A 12,820-nucleotide genomic window follows, 5' to 3' on the forward strand; every position below is an offset into this window, starting at 1 on the left:
GCGGTAAGACTTAAACCGTGATTCGTGCCGTCTGTCAGGCTCCTGGGGTGTTTTCTCGTTGGCATGAGCAGCTGAATGAGAAGGCTGGAGTGAAGAGGCGCTCAGTCGCGATCCGGGCCTGCTCTGACGTGGCAGCGGGAGAGGTGGGGAGGGGAGGGAGCTGGGGCCCGGCCGCCCTCCGGGCCAGGCGCCGGGAGAAGCCCCGCTCCCGCTCTGCCAGCCCGGGTGAGCAGCCCTTGCTCTTCCTGCTCCCGTGTTTTGTACTTGCTTGCTCGAATTCCGTGGGCTGCGGTTTGCTTTTTGGCTTCTGGTGTATGGTGTGGTGGCTGGAGGGAATTGCAAGCATTTCTGCAGCATAGCTGGTTTCTTTCAGAAAACTAGGGGTGGTTGTAATTCAAAATGGGCATTTCAGTGCTCTCTGTATTATGTGGATCAGGCCGCCGACCCTGGAAGAAACATTTTTCCTGTGGACTGGGGTTTGACTGTGAGCTTGACTTTGCCGTCTTTCTGGTGAGCTGCTCCTTCATTAGCAAGAGTGATTATTCTTTAAATTAGTTTGCCGTGTGTTGACGTGAAATAGCATTCAGATACTGAATTAATGCTGTTGAACAAATTTATCTATGAAGTCTTCAGTTAAGAGTGCAAATAATTCGTTTAAGCTGCAACACAGAAGAAGGGGAAATTATTTACGCTACAGGTAAGAGGAAGTACAGATTCTGTTTTCATGTCTTGTTACTTCTTGCTAATCACTAGTGCAAAAGAAAAGATCATAGTAAATTCATACCTTTGGTTTTAAACACATAAACTAAGAACTGTTCTTAACTTTACAAAAGAGTTCAAGCAGATGATTCCACAGTCCAAGTGCAGTGGTAGCGTAGAACTATTGTTTCTGAGGCCATGAAGTGCAAGAGCTCCTTGTTAATGAATTTTTTTGGCCCACAGTCTAGCGGGTCAGGAATTTTCTGGATCTGGCCAGGCCAGGCCTTCTCCAGCTCTTCTGTGGAGTTCGTCCTCTGCCTTACCTGAAAAATGCAGCCAAGATTACAAACATCATCAGAGTTAATTATATAAAACCTAAATATCCCTTGCTGTCTGAAAAAGGAAAATGAGAAATTCTAGTGCAAGTCTGAAATTCAAATAGAGTTTTAGCCAAGAGATTTGTAAGGGACCTTTGGACGTGAGGTTACTTACACAGTGTGGTACAATGTGATAAATGCACATCTTTCTGCTTAAAAAGTGATCTGATGATGTTTTCCTTAGGTCAGTTGTGACTGAGGATCTCTGTTACTAGGGCTTTATGAGAAAGTAGGCTCATACCAATCATTACCTTTGGTACTGCTTTCTTCAACACAGAAAAGTAAATGGTCCCATATTACATAGGGCTCTTAACTCATCCCTTTACCAAATTAGGCGATGTCTCTAAACACAAACAGCTTTTGGCTGGAATTGTTTTTTGGTGTCTTCTTTAGGAATAAATCAGATCCACATTACTTCTGAGATTGGTGTCTGAGGCCTGAGTTTATCAAGAATGAGAAGAGCACCTCAAAGGAGCATGGTATTTTATTTTTGGGGTGACATCCTGTTCCTTGTAGTGGTTCGTTGTCAGTTGTGGCTTCTACTAATAAAAACTTCATAAATACGTATTTGCATAAAACATTTGTGAAGTCATACAGAACAATAACCCCTAAATAGTTACCAGTTAGTGTTGAGCAGATGCTAAATGCCTCTTATTAGAGGGGTTTATGCGATTCCTTTACGTGTCCTGGTTATTACAAATTTATTTAACTTATAAACTGCTCTACCTCATGGTTATTGGTGACTTAAGGAAATGTGGGCAGACCAGCTGCTGCTTTAACTGTGCACTTTTGAAGCAGTAGAAGCTTAGAAAATAAATAAAGACTCGTAACTGATTGCTGAGCTGTAGGCTGTGATCCACGAAGAGCTGGCAAACCACATGGTGCCGACTCCTCTCTTCTGGTTGCGTCTGTGTGTGTCTGAGGCCTTTGTTCCAAGAGGAGCTCCGAGGCCTATGAAAGCAGCTGGAAATGAGAGGGAGACAGCCTGTGTACCTCTGCTGCAACCTGCTGCTTTCTGAACACATATCAGTCTCCATTTTAATTCATAAGTGACTCCTTTAATTGAGGGAGACAGGTGAGGCTAGGATAATCTGCATGATGAAGCAGTCTCTGTTTTCTGAGTTTGACAAACTTAGGTGGGTTTTTTTTTTCTAATTTAGTCAATATGTTAAAATGAGAACAGCAGGAAAGCAAATCAAGTCAGATTTCAGAGCTGGCAGGGAAACAATTTTTTGCATGACTGGTTATTTGAGTTTCTGAATTTGGAAAAATGTTCGCCACTCCAAATAACAGCTCAAAAATAATTATTAGGAAACCAGGTAACTCCATTATTGACTTAATAATTAGGAAATTCATGAGACTTGAAGAATCCTGTGCTTTCAAACATTGTCATGTTCAGACTGTATTTTCTAATCCATTCCAAGTCAAATTAGATTGTTTGCTCTGCAGATTACTGCCCAAAATGGATTTGCTTTTCTCAGTGTCATTTGTCAGGTGTTAAAGTCGACTTGCAGTTGCAAGGCTGTCAAATTATATGTTGAATGCTCAAAAAAAAAGTGTAGATAGTAAATGTGTAATACTTTCCTAGTAATGTAGCTGTTTCTTATAATTTTATATATCTTTTATGGACCAGGTCATATGCTTTGTTGAAGACTTTAAACAGTACTTTGGTATAGGCTGTTGCCTTTTCTGTATTTTGTCAAAAAATGCAGCCTTGGAATTTCTTCTCTTTTGTGGAAAATTTGTCCTTTCTTAATTGACAAATTTGTGTTTAAAGTTAGGTTGTTTGTGGTTTATTTAATTAAAAGTACAGGATCCTTAATGTTAGTATTTTATTATCAGAACCAAAGATGTTTTGGTTCTGTAGCTGATATGGACTTCATATTGAACAAAACTACCTTTTTTAATTAAATAGCTGTTGAAGTTTCCATGGCAAAGTGCAGACTGGCTTTCCTTAGAAGAACTTCCGTTTGTAGATTTTCTGGCTGTGGTACACAGTTCATAGTTAGCAAGTGGTGGACGCACTCCACAGCCAGGCTGACTGAATGCCTCTGCTGCTGCTGGTCACTCTTTACCTGACTTACAGCAGCAAAATGAGGTTGATGAAAGTACAGCAATTTCAGCTCTGCTCTCCTCCTTAGCTGTGAGAATCGGCTGAGCTTTTGAATTGAAGTTTCATCCTGGTGCTTTGAGTCAAGCTAGAGTGCCGAAGTTGAAGGAGTTTTTCCACGTGCGAGCACGAAACAAAGATGAGGTTTGACTCTTTGAAATTTGAGCCCAGAGCTGAGGCAGAAGGAATAAAAATGTGTTTATTTAGCTCAAGAACTAAGAAATGTTTGTAGGAGTAAAGGGAAAAGGAGCAGGATGAGAGTAACAGCAGTGTAATCTCAGTGAATTGCAGCTGCCAACCATGAGCCAAGGTCAGGGCTATGGCAGGTGTGTTGATATCTTTCCTAAAGTTTTGAAATGCATCAGATTCATACAGTGGAGTGTTTGCCAGTATCCTCCTCTTGTTTTTGCTGGTGGGATGCCAGTCAGTCTGTAGGTGTCTGGTTTAAACTTTGAACCTTGCCTAGTCTAGCCTACTTAACTTGAAAATAAATTTAAACTTGGTTTTAGGATGTGTTTTGGGAACATTTGACTATTCTAAAGATTAAAAATTGTGTAAATACTGAGAGCCTTAATAAAAATTATGGCTCTTGGGTTAGGGGTGAGAGGTGAGGCTGGCAATGGCTTAGAGGAATTTGTCAAATTTATTACTTGTATTTATGTGACAGTACATCCAGATCCAAATGTATAGCCATGATCAATAATTAATGTATCTTAAATGCTTTTTTTGCTGTTCACAGTTATTTACTAAAAGAAAATAGCATGCTAAATAATTTAACATAACTGTATGCTGTAGTGTCATGCTGTACTGTAATCTGTCCAGGTGGATTTCTTTGTCCTGTAGGTTCTGACCTTAGGGTAGCACTCTTTGCTGAGAGGTTTTGTTGGCATGAGAGCTGTAACACCAGTGAGCACACCTGGGATGCAACTGCGAGTGCTGCCTCAGCTGTATTTGCAACATAGTTCTAGTTCAAGAAATGTCAAATGTATTTTTTTTTCTCAACTTTGGGAAGTGGTTTGTGTGTGGGTTTTGTTTTATTGATTTTTTTTATATATATATAGTTTTACAGTCTGCATAACTGGAGGTTTTGAGGCATTTGCTCTTTCCTGTACTGCAATTGCTTATGGACAGTTGGGTTTTTCTGGAGGTAGTACGTTAGGCTCACCTGGTAGATACTTCATGTATGAAAATTGCAAATAAAACACCTTTTTAATTGTTACTGTTTCAGCCTTTCCTATGCTTTATGTATAAAAATAAAGTCCCTTCATCTGGGGCAATTTATTCAGTGTTTCTTAAGCCTAAGTGAAACGAGTTCAATAACCATAGCAGATAGCCTTTCTTCTAATTGCTTTATGGCACTCCTAATTAAGGCCTTTCTCAGAAATATCTTTATAAAGGGACAAGGATTTTCATCCTTGCATCATAACGCTCTCCTAGAGAATATCTTTCCCCCTTGTTTTTTGAACAGTGTTTGCATGCTTAGCTGAACAGAGTCAAATATTTTCACCCTGGATGACTGAAAACAAGCGTAATTGGAGTAACAAGACAGAGGCACAGGCTGGGTTGTTTTGACCCCCTGTTGTGACACGCCACCACATCAGTATTATGGAGTGATGCTTCACCTCAGTTTTTAGAAGCTTTTAGTGACATATTGTGCAAAGCTCTTATGCTTCTGACTCTGTTCTAGTGGCTGAACTTTAGTACAGACAAATGTTTTGATGTTAGGGCTTTGACCTAAAATGGAAAGTTACTTTGAAGATGCAATGGAGATGTCTTGTTATTTTAGCTTGCTTCCCTCTTTTTTAAAATTTTATTTTGTTATTCATGTTTATACATATGCAAAGAGTAAGTGTCAGGAGGAAGGAGCCAGGCTCTTTTCAGTGATAGCCAATGCCAGGACAAGGGGGAATGGGTGCAAGCTGGAGCATAGGAGGTTCCATGTGAACATGAGGAAAAACTTTTTTGCTGTAAGGGTGATGGAGCACTGGCCCAGGCTGCCCAGAGAGGTTGTGGAGTCTCCTTCTCTGGAGACATTCAAAACCCGCCTGGACGCCTTCCTGTGTGACCTGGTCTAGGTGATCCTGCTCTGGCAAGGGTTGGACTGGATGATCTTTCAAGGTCCCTTCCGACTCCTAACATTCTGTGATTCTGTATGTTTTTGACTGTTTGCTATCCCTCCCCCCCTGGACCCCCATGTGGTCAGTTAAGTTTGTGAATTTAATTGCCTTATGTTTTAAAAAAAATTTTAAATAGATTTTTTAAAAAAATCGATTTATTCCACTAAAATCATGTTGTTGGTGGTAGCATACTTCCTGGTTATCACTGGATCTGTAGTACCTACTGCCCTTGTACCTTTCCAGCAGTTCAGCGTCTAAAGAATGTGCTGAGGCAGGTGACAGCACTCTGAGAATTGAAGGCTAATGCAGCCTTGCTGCACAGTGCCCAGTGATGATGCAGAACAGGTAGCTTACAGGTGATATTTTTTTGAGATTACACTAGCCACTCTGAGTAACTTCTAAATCTTGTGTAGTGCTAGTGCCTTTTCCAGTACAAAATAGGTAACTTACGTTGACTCTACTGAGATATATATGAAGGTAACAGTTCTGTTTGTACAGCTTAGTTCTGGAACCCTGGATTTTGTCCTGATTTTGGAATCAGCGTGCTTAGAAATAAAGGATATAGCCTTTCTCATCCTTAGCATCAAGTGTTTTAAAGCGTATCATAACTTTTTGAATAATTAATTTTTCCTTTATCACTTTAGGTATTTCTGGGAAAAGCCAGCTTCTGTTTGCACTGGTCTTCACTACCCGTTATCTGGACCTCTTCACTTCATTCATTTCATTGTATAACACATCTATGAAGGTAGAGTATACTGAAGAGTTAGAAAAGCTAGTAATGTTGTATGCAGAGTGCATAATTTCATTAATAAAAGCCCCTTTAAGTGTTCCACTGCACAGTTATGACAGAATAAGTTCTAGATGGGCTTTGGGTCAAGAATGTGGAAAATGGATTCAAAACCCTACTTTTTTCTACACTATAAATGCAATTTTTAAGAACTGTTAATATGAGGACTGTGACATTTAGAACAAATGCTATTTGGGTTACTGAAAATAAAAGCTTTTGGAAAAATGGTTGAAATAAATTTTATTTCTCAATTGAGATATTGGAGCTTAAGTGAATGTCTTTTTGTCCACTACAAGGCAAATTAGTGTTCAGAATGCATTGGTAGAATTGCAGTTAGCATCTGGTCAGTCTGATCAAAAATTGACAGGAATACGCTTTTAGGAATGTAGCTTCCATCAGATTGTACCGCTTTTGCTTGCCCACTAAATGTTAGTGAGCTCAGATTTGGTTTTGTTATTTCTTTCTTATTCATGCAATTTCTGGTGCCAAGTATGAGAAAATAAAGCAGCCTGGGAGAGTACAGTGTATTTGTGGCACCAGTAGAAATTGGTGCATTTGTGGCACCAGGGCATATGGCTTTTTAATCCAGTTCCTTTATTCTTGGATTTTCTCGATGGTCTTCAACTTTAGTTCAGAAGATAGTATAACTTTGCCAACAAGAAAGACTAGAGAGTCAATAATGCAAGAGTTATTAAAGAATTAGAGCAATAATACTGTAAAAGAAAATTTTAGATCTTGGACCCACTCGCACTGTTGTCTTGTAACAAATCAAATGTGTATGCTTAAGTTTTATTATTAACTATATAGATTATGTATTGTGTATTAAGTAAAATATTCGTGAGACACAAGCTTTTTTCCTATGTAATTTCTGAGAACAGTGAAAGGTACTGTTGGGTACACTGAAGGAGTGGCTAGGTTCTTTTTTTTTTTTTTGCAGTTTATTTATTGGTTGTGATTCAGGGTCATGACTGTGTCTTTTTTTCTGCAGTTCTCTTACCCAGAAGAGGAATGAATATGGGAAATTACACTTGTGGTACTCAACTTAATACTGAACTGAGTCTTTTGAGTAATGGAGTGGTCCTCTGTTCCAATCCAGTATTAACTTTCAAAATGAGAACCTTTGTTACAGTTTCAGAGGTTACTGCTGAGAGACACTGTTGGATATGCTTGGCTTTTTTTAGCCCATTATTGTAGTGCCAAGACAAAGCTGCTTGAGTGTCCCAACACAGTTTCTTGTTCTATGTACATATATTTAGGAGTGTATAATATTACACCGTTGTAGGGAACATAAGCTACTATACAAATAATCTTACCCAGAGCATAACTAGATGAACTTTCTAATCTGAGGAAAATGCTGTAATTGGCAGCAAAAGAAGTTGTTCATTTCTGTACAGTTAGGGTTTTCTTCAGTGTTTTTAGAGAAATACTAATTAAACTGCAGGTGCAAACTTGCTGTATTAGTCTGACAGTGATCATAAGATACTTAGGAAAATCAGTTTCTTCTGTGTTGCAGGAATACATACAGAAGTACACAGATTGGCACTATCTGCCTTTCTCAATGACCTGCAGACTTTGATTTTTGTGATTTGTAGCATTCTGTATCTCTCGGTTTCTTTTTCATGGTACCTGTATCTGAGCATTGGACACATTTCTGCTGGTGCTCTTTGCAGCCATTTTTCTACCATTATTTTCTTCTATTTTGGAATCTTTAAATATGAAAACTTTTTGAGACTCCCAGAACACACTATCATTCTCATGAAGAAATGTTTAGTAAGGAGTTGGGGTTCATTCACGCTTTCTTAGTGTCTTCTATGATCATACCAATTAGTTTACACCTGTAATAGGTGTTCCCTATACCTGACATCCTGTCCTGTAGTCCTTTATCTCCAGTCAGCTGTGGTGCTGTTATATTAAAGATTGGATCTTTGGATTCTGAGCTCCTAATATAGTATTCGTAGCATTTTGTATCTGTGAGCAGCACTTCTAGTGAACAGGAACATCTACAAACAGTGGGTTTTTAAAGGTTATTTTTTGGTTGTAAAGAACTTACATTGACTGTGATAAATGGTTTTCAATTTTTAATCTTCGTGATGAAACTGAGGCAGAAGTAAACTATTTGTCTACTGTACCGTGTTGTCTCCGGGACAGTGTGTGTCCTGATGATGGCAGATTGACCTTTAGAAAGTCATGTATTCTCTCTGGTTCTGTTTTCTCATATGTAAAATGCTATTTGTGTATTCCATGGGGAATAAGTATGAAGTCTGCTGTACCATAACAATTAAAATGGTAACATTCGACATCAACTGAAATTGAAACTGAATTCTAGTTCAGTGCTTGCAGCAGTCTGTTAGTTTTGCAGGTCTTGTGACCTGTTGGTTGGTGGAGAACACTGGCCACTTGGCACTCTGCTGATTTAAGAGATGTTTAAAGGTCTAAATTGAATCAACTAATTTGTGGTATATTAAATGGCTGAGTGGGGCTTGTTGAACAGGTTTTTAGTTGCCACATGAACCACACCACTCCCAGACTTTTTGAGTGTAAAAAGACCCCTTCCATCATTATTGCATGTATGCACGTACACATTTTTAACTGTAATGTTTCGGACCTTGCTTCACCTGCTGTTGCAGTGGGGATATTCCTTCTCCAGTCAGTTCCTTCGTTCTGTCTACTCAGGAAAGGGTCTTTAAAGAAACTTTGGATTGTTACTTCAACTAGAAGCAAGCTGATGCTTTTAAAGCAACAAAACCACTAGACCCCTGAGCTGTTGGTTTTGAATTGTTACTCTGCTGAGAAAAGTTAAATACCACCACATAGCCTGGAATTGCTAAAACATGTAAACAAATACAAAAAGACAGCACTTATTCTTAGTGCCTGGGAGTATCTTTGTTCAGTGTGTTTGATCTAATCCTGAAACTTCTGTGGGTTGTTTTGTTTTTTGCTTTTTCTTTCCTTTAGCTTATCTACATTGCTTGCTCGTATGCCACCGTGTATCTGATCTACATGAAATTTAAGGCCACCTATGATGGAAACCATGATACGTTCAGAGTGGAGTTTCTGATAGTTCCTGTTGGCGGACTCTCATTTCTTGTCAACCATGACTTCTCTCCTCTGGAGGTGAGTTGATTGTGGGCAGGAGATTATACTTTTTTCTCTAAAACACTCAGAATGTGAAGATGAGCATTTTCAGACTGAGGAATGCTTGAAAAATGCCTGTGTTTCATAGTTTTGGGCTAATCCCGTTTCCTTAATGCATCTTCACAGTGTAGATTTCTGTGAAAATTTAAGGCACTTCAGGACACTAGCATTATCACCAACACTGATTATTTGACTTGACGGAAGACTGTCTTTCCAGTACACTCTGATGGTTAAACTAATTCAAAAGTATCCTTCCTTTTGTTATGTTTGTTAAAAGAAATGTCCCAGTATGCAGTTTATGAATAGTTGGTGCCACCTGGTGAAAACGAAAGGAATTATAATACTTCTTAAATTTTGTAGAATCGCAAATAGTCTAGAGTATTAGAAAGAATTGCATTTTATTTGAAATGGAGCTATGTGTTTTTCTATCAAAATTATAGTAAAATGCAATTATAGGAATGTCAACAGGTAATTTTCCCCAAGTAATACAGAATAACTTTAGATGCTTATTTTAAGTGGACTGAGCTGCGTTTTTGTATTTAATGGAGTTAAATGATTTTATTACAGGGTAAAGGAATTTTAATTGCAATGCTCTGAGACATTATTTCAGATTTTGTTCTGTGTTAACTCATTCTTTAAACCAATAGATCAGAAAAGTCAGAAGAACATGGGAAAACAGGGCTTCATCTTCCCTGCAGCTTTTCACAGCACCAGCTCTGTAAGCTGTATTTCTTGGTACTGTGAATCCTGAGCTGATGGATGCACATAAGTTTCCTCACGAGTAAACCTGTGCCTGCTGGCTTACTACACAGATGGCTTGGAGAGCGTTGTCTGCCAGGAGAGTTGATCCCTTGCACCATCCCGTGGTTGATTATGATGCCTCCACTTAGTTTTTCCTGTACCAAGGATGATTTGCCATAATACTGTATCTATTCATAACATGGTTAGAGACTGAAAAGTCAAGCCACATCAAGTATTTTCTGTGCTTTTGTTACAAGTAAGGCAGTTGAATATTACCTGTTTGGTTGTTTTCTTAACTTTCAGATACTGTGGACCTTCTCCATCTATCTTGAATCGGTTGCTATTCTCCCTCAACTTTTCATGATCAGCAAAACTGGGGAAGCGGAGACCATCACTACTCACTACCTTTTCTTCTTGGGTCTGTACCGTGCCTTGTACTTAGTCAACTGGATTTGGCGCTACTATTTTGAGGGATTTTTTGACCTCATAGCTGTTGTTGCTGGTGTGGTCCAGACCGTTCTTTACTGTGACTTCTTCTATTTGTATGTTACAAAAGGTAAGTAGTGCAATAACTTCCAGCTTCAAGTTGTGGAATGTGGCAATTAACATGTTCATAGGGATGTGCTATGTCAGCATTACTAGGTTGTTAGTGCTGTGTGCAAGTAATCACTGAAATCTCCTTGATAGATTACCAAGTATGCTTTCTACTAGTGTGGGGCATTTCTGAGGATTATTCGAAGTATGGGTAGAATATAAATGTATAAATGGTCTGATGAACTTAATTGATGTATTTAGCCATACTTATTTCAAATTAATGTTGCTATTGTCTTCCATGGATAAGCATGATCCTCATGCTTCTCCGGACAACATACACTGATCTGTGCAGATTCCATACTTAAAGACAGTACCTTAAGAGTCCAAAGGATTTGGGACGTTTCTGTTTATACTTAGTGTAGAAGCAGTCATTTCTGCTGGGTGCATTAGTAATTCTGCCCTTAGTCACATTCCAGCTTTCATTATATAACTACAAAGCTTTAAGGGGCTGTGTTATTTTAGTCATCACTCTTGAGAAACCATGGTCATAGGCACGTATGTCCTGAGGATGAAGAGTGAGAATTCCAGGATGCTACAAGAGAGCAAGATTTGAATAGATGTTAATTCATCATAGTTTTAGCACTATGTATTGAAGAGAGACAGGCAAGCTTGGGAGGACTGTCTGCACTGCACCCATTTGTAACAAAGTGACTCTACCTGGTGGGTTTTGGTCCCTTTGAAGTTATAACGGTGTGCTGCTCCTGTATCGCAGCTTTGTTTTGCTAATTGTTTTCTTTCATGCTTTTTCTTACAGTACTCAAGGGAAAGAAGCTCAGTTTGCCAGCGTAAGTGCCAAAAAACCATCACCAGCATCTGTCCTTTTGGATGCTTGGACAGAACAATCCTTATCACAAGCAAAGGCGAAGATGCTTGAGACAGAAAGTCAGAAACAGCTCTTTATAATGCAGGTAGTCATCAGCGGCTCTGTAAGAACGGAGGAAGAACAACCAGCAGATTTCTGTTTGATGCATCTTGCCTTTATCTTTTTTATTACTATGTATAAAGATTTTTTACATAAAGAAACTTATACTGTATTAATAAATTCAGTGTATGGTTTCAATTGGAATAGTTCCAAAAGTGAGATTTTTGTGAGATTGTTTATGACCAGGAACAAGTGCAAACTTTTTTTTAATTTTCAAGACTTTCTTTGAAATGACTGATTTTTTTTTAATTTTTTTTGTTTGTTTTTTTTTTTTCCAGTGCACAGATATGTGCATCCTTGATGGATGGTAGTCATCTGTTCTTTCCCTTTGATTCAATTTTCATTCCACTATATTTATTTTTTTCCAAAAGGTGAATATATGTCAACTCTAAATCCGAAACCACCGATGTTTAATGTGATGTGCTGGTGCCCAGTCTTTGTGCCATCTGCTGACATGGAGTTCCTTATTTAAAATATATGTTGGTGCCAGAAGGGGAACAGTCACATTTTGTAGTTGTTCCCCTTCTGAAACAGGCTGATGGCAAGGGGACACCAAGGAAATCTGTTGAGGCCACAAGGGTGGGCCCTTTCCTGTTTTGCCATCATGGTTTGGAAGGTAATCCCAATCATGAAAGCACTTGGCAACGCAGGTTGTGAAGGGTAAGAGATGTGGTTGTGTTGCTTAGTGGAAAACGTTTGTGACTCTATTCTTTGTTCAGAAAAAGGAGGTTAAATATTTGAGATGTACAGCCCAGCTACACCATTGCAACTATAGAAAGGAGAGACTTGTAGATTGTAATCTGTAGGTGATAATTTTCAACAATATCTACATTTTCTTAATTAATGCTTTATAAGCAACTTCCATGTTTGGCTTCATGTGGTTTTTGATGTCACTTTTGGACAATTATTTTTTTTATAAACTTTTCAAAATCAGCAGCACCAGTTACCATTCTTTATCCTTTAAATGATTCCCTTTTTTTACTGAGCTGTTGCATGATTTATCCTGTGTTACCATCCTCAATAAACACTTTATGAAATGGTGAAAATGTTTTTTTTTATTATTCCTGAATTAATGTTTTGTGTTTGCCTGAGACTGGATGAAAAGTTGTAGTAAGGACAAGTTGTTTAATGTCATTGTTTGTTTTACTGAAATAACTGTGTTCTTAAGACTGTGAGGGGCATTATCACTACATGAAGCAGCGGTTACTTAGTTGCATACGATTGTGGTCTCCAGCTTAGTGCAGATGAGGGTTTGGTGCTTGTGCATGTTTTTGTTATGTATTCAAGAAGTCATTTATTGTCTCTTACATTACCCTCACTATCCCCCTAGTTCGTGTT

General features: G+C 38.7%; 1 protein-coding gene across 1 annotated transcript in view; it reads left to right on the plus strand.

Moving 5' to 3' along the window:
• KDELR2 (KDEL (Lys-Asp-Glu-Leu) endoplasmic reticulum protein retention receptor 2) overlaps positions 1-12,528 on the plus strand; it is a 13,607-nt gene extending 1,079 nt beyond the window's left edge. The window contains exons 2-5 of the mRNA XM_010182763.1: positions 5,948-6,048; positions 9,046-9,204; positions 10,270-10,522; positions 11,315-12,528. Coding sequence (XP_010181065.1) covers positions 5,948-6,048; positions 9,046-9,204; positions 10,270-10,522; positions 11,315-11,349 — 548 coding nt within the window. The 3' untranslated portion in view covers positions 11,350-12,528. The remainder of the gene's footprint in view (positions 1-5,947; positions 6,049-9,045; positions 9,205-10,269; positions 10,523-11,314) is intronic.
• The last annotated feature ends 292 nt before the right edge of the window (positions 12,529-12,820 follow it).

The sequence above is a fragment of the Mesitornis unicolor genome, unplaced genomic scaffold (genome assembly GCF_000695765.1).
Source record: "Mesitornis unicolor isolate BGI_N332 unplaced genomic scaffold, ASM69576v1 scaffold32990, whole genome shotgun sequence".
Classification (NCBI taxonomy): domain Eukaryota; kingdom Metazoa; phylum Chordata; class Aves; order Mesitornithiformes; family Mesitornithidae; genus Mesitornis; species Mesitornis unicolor.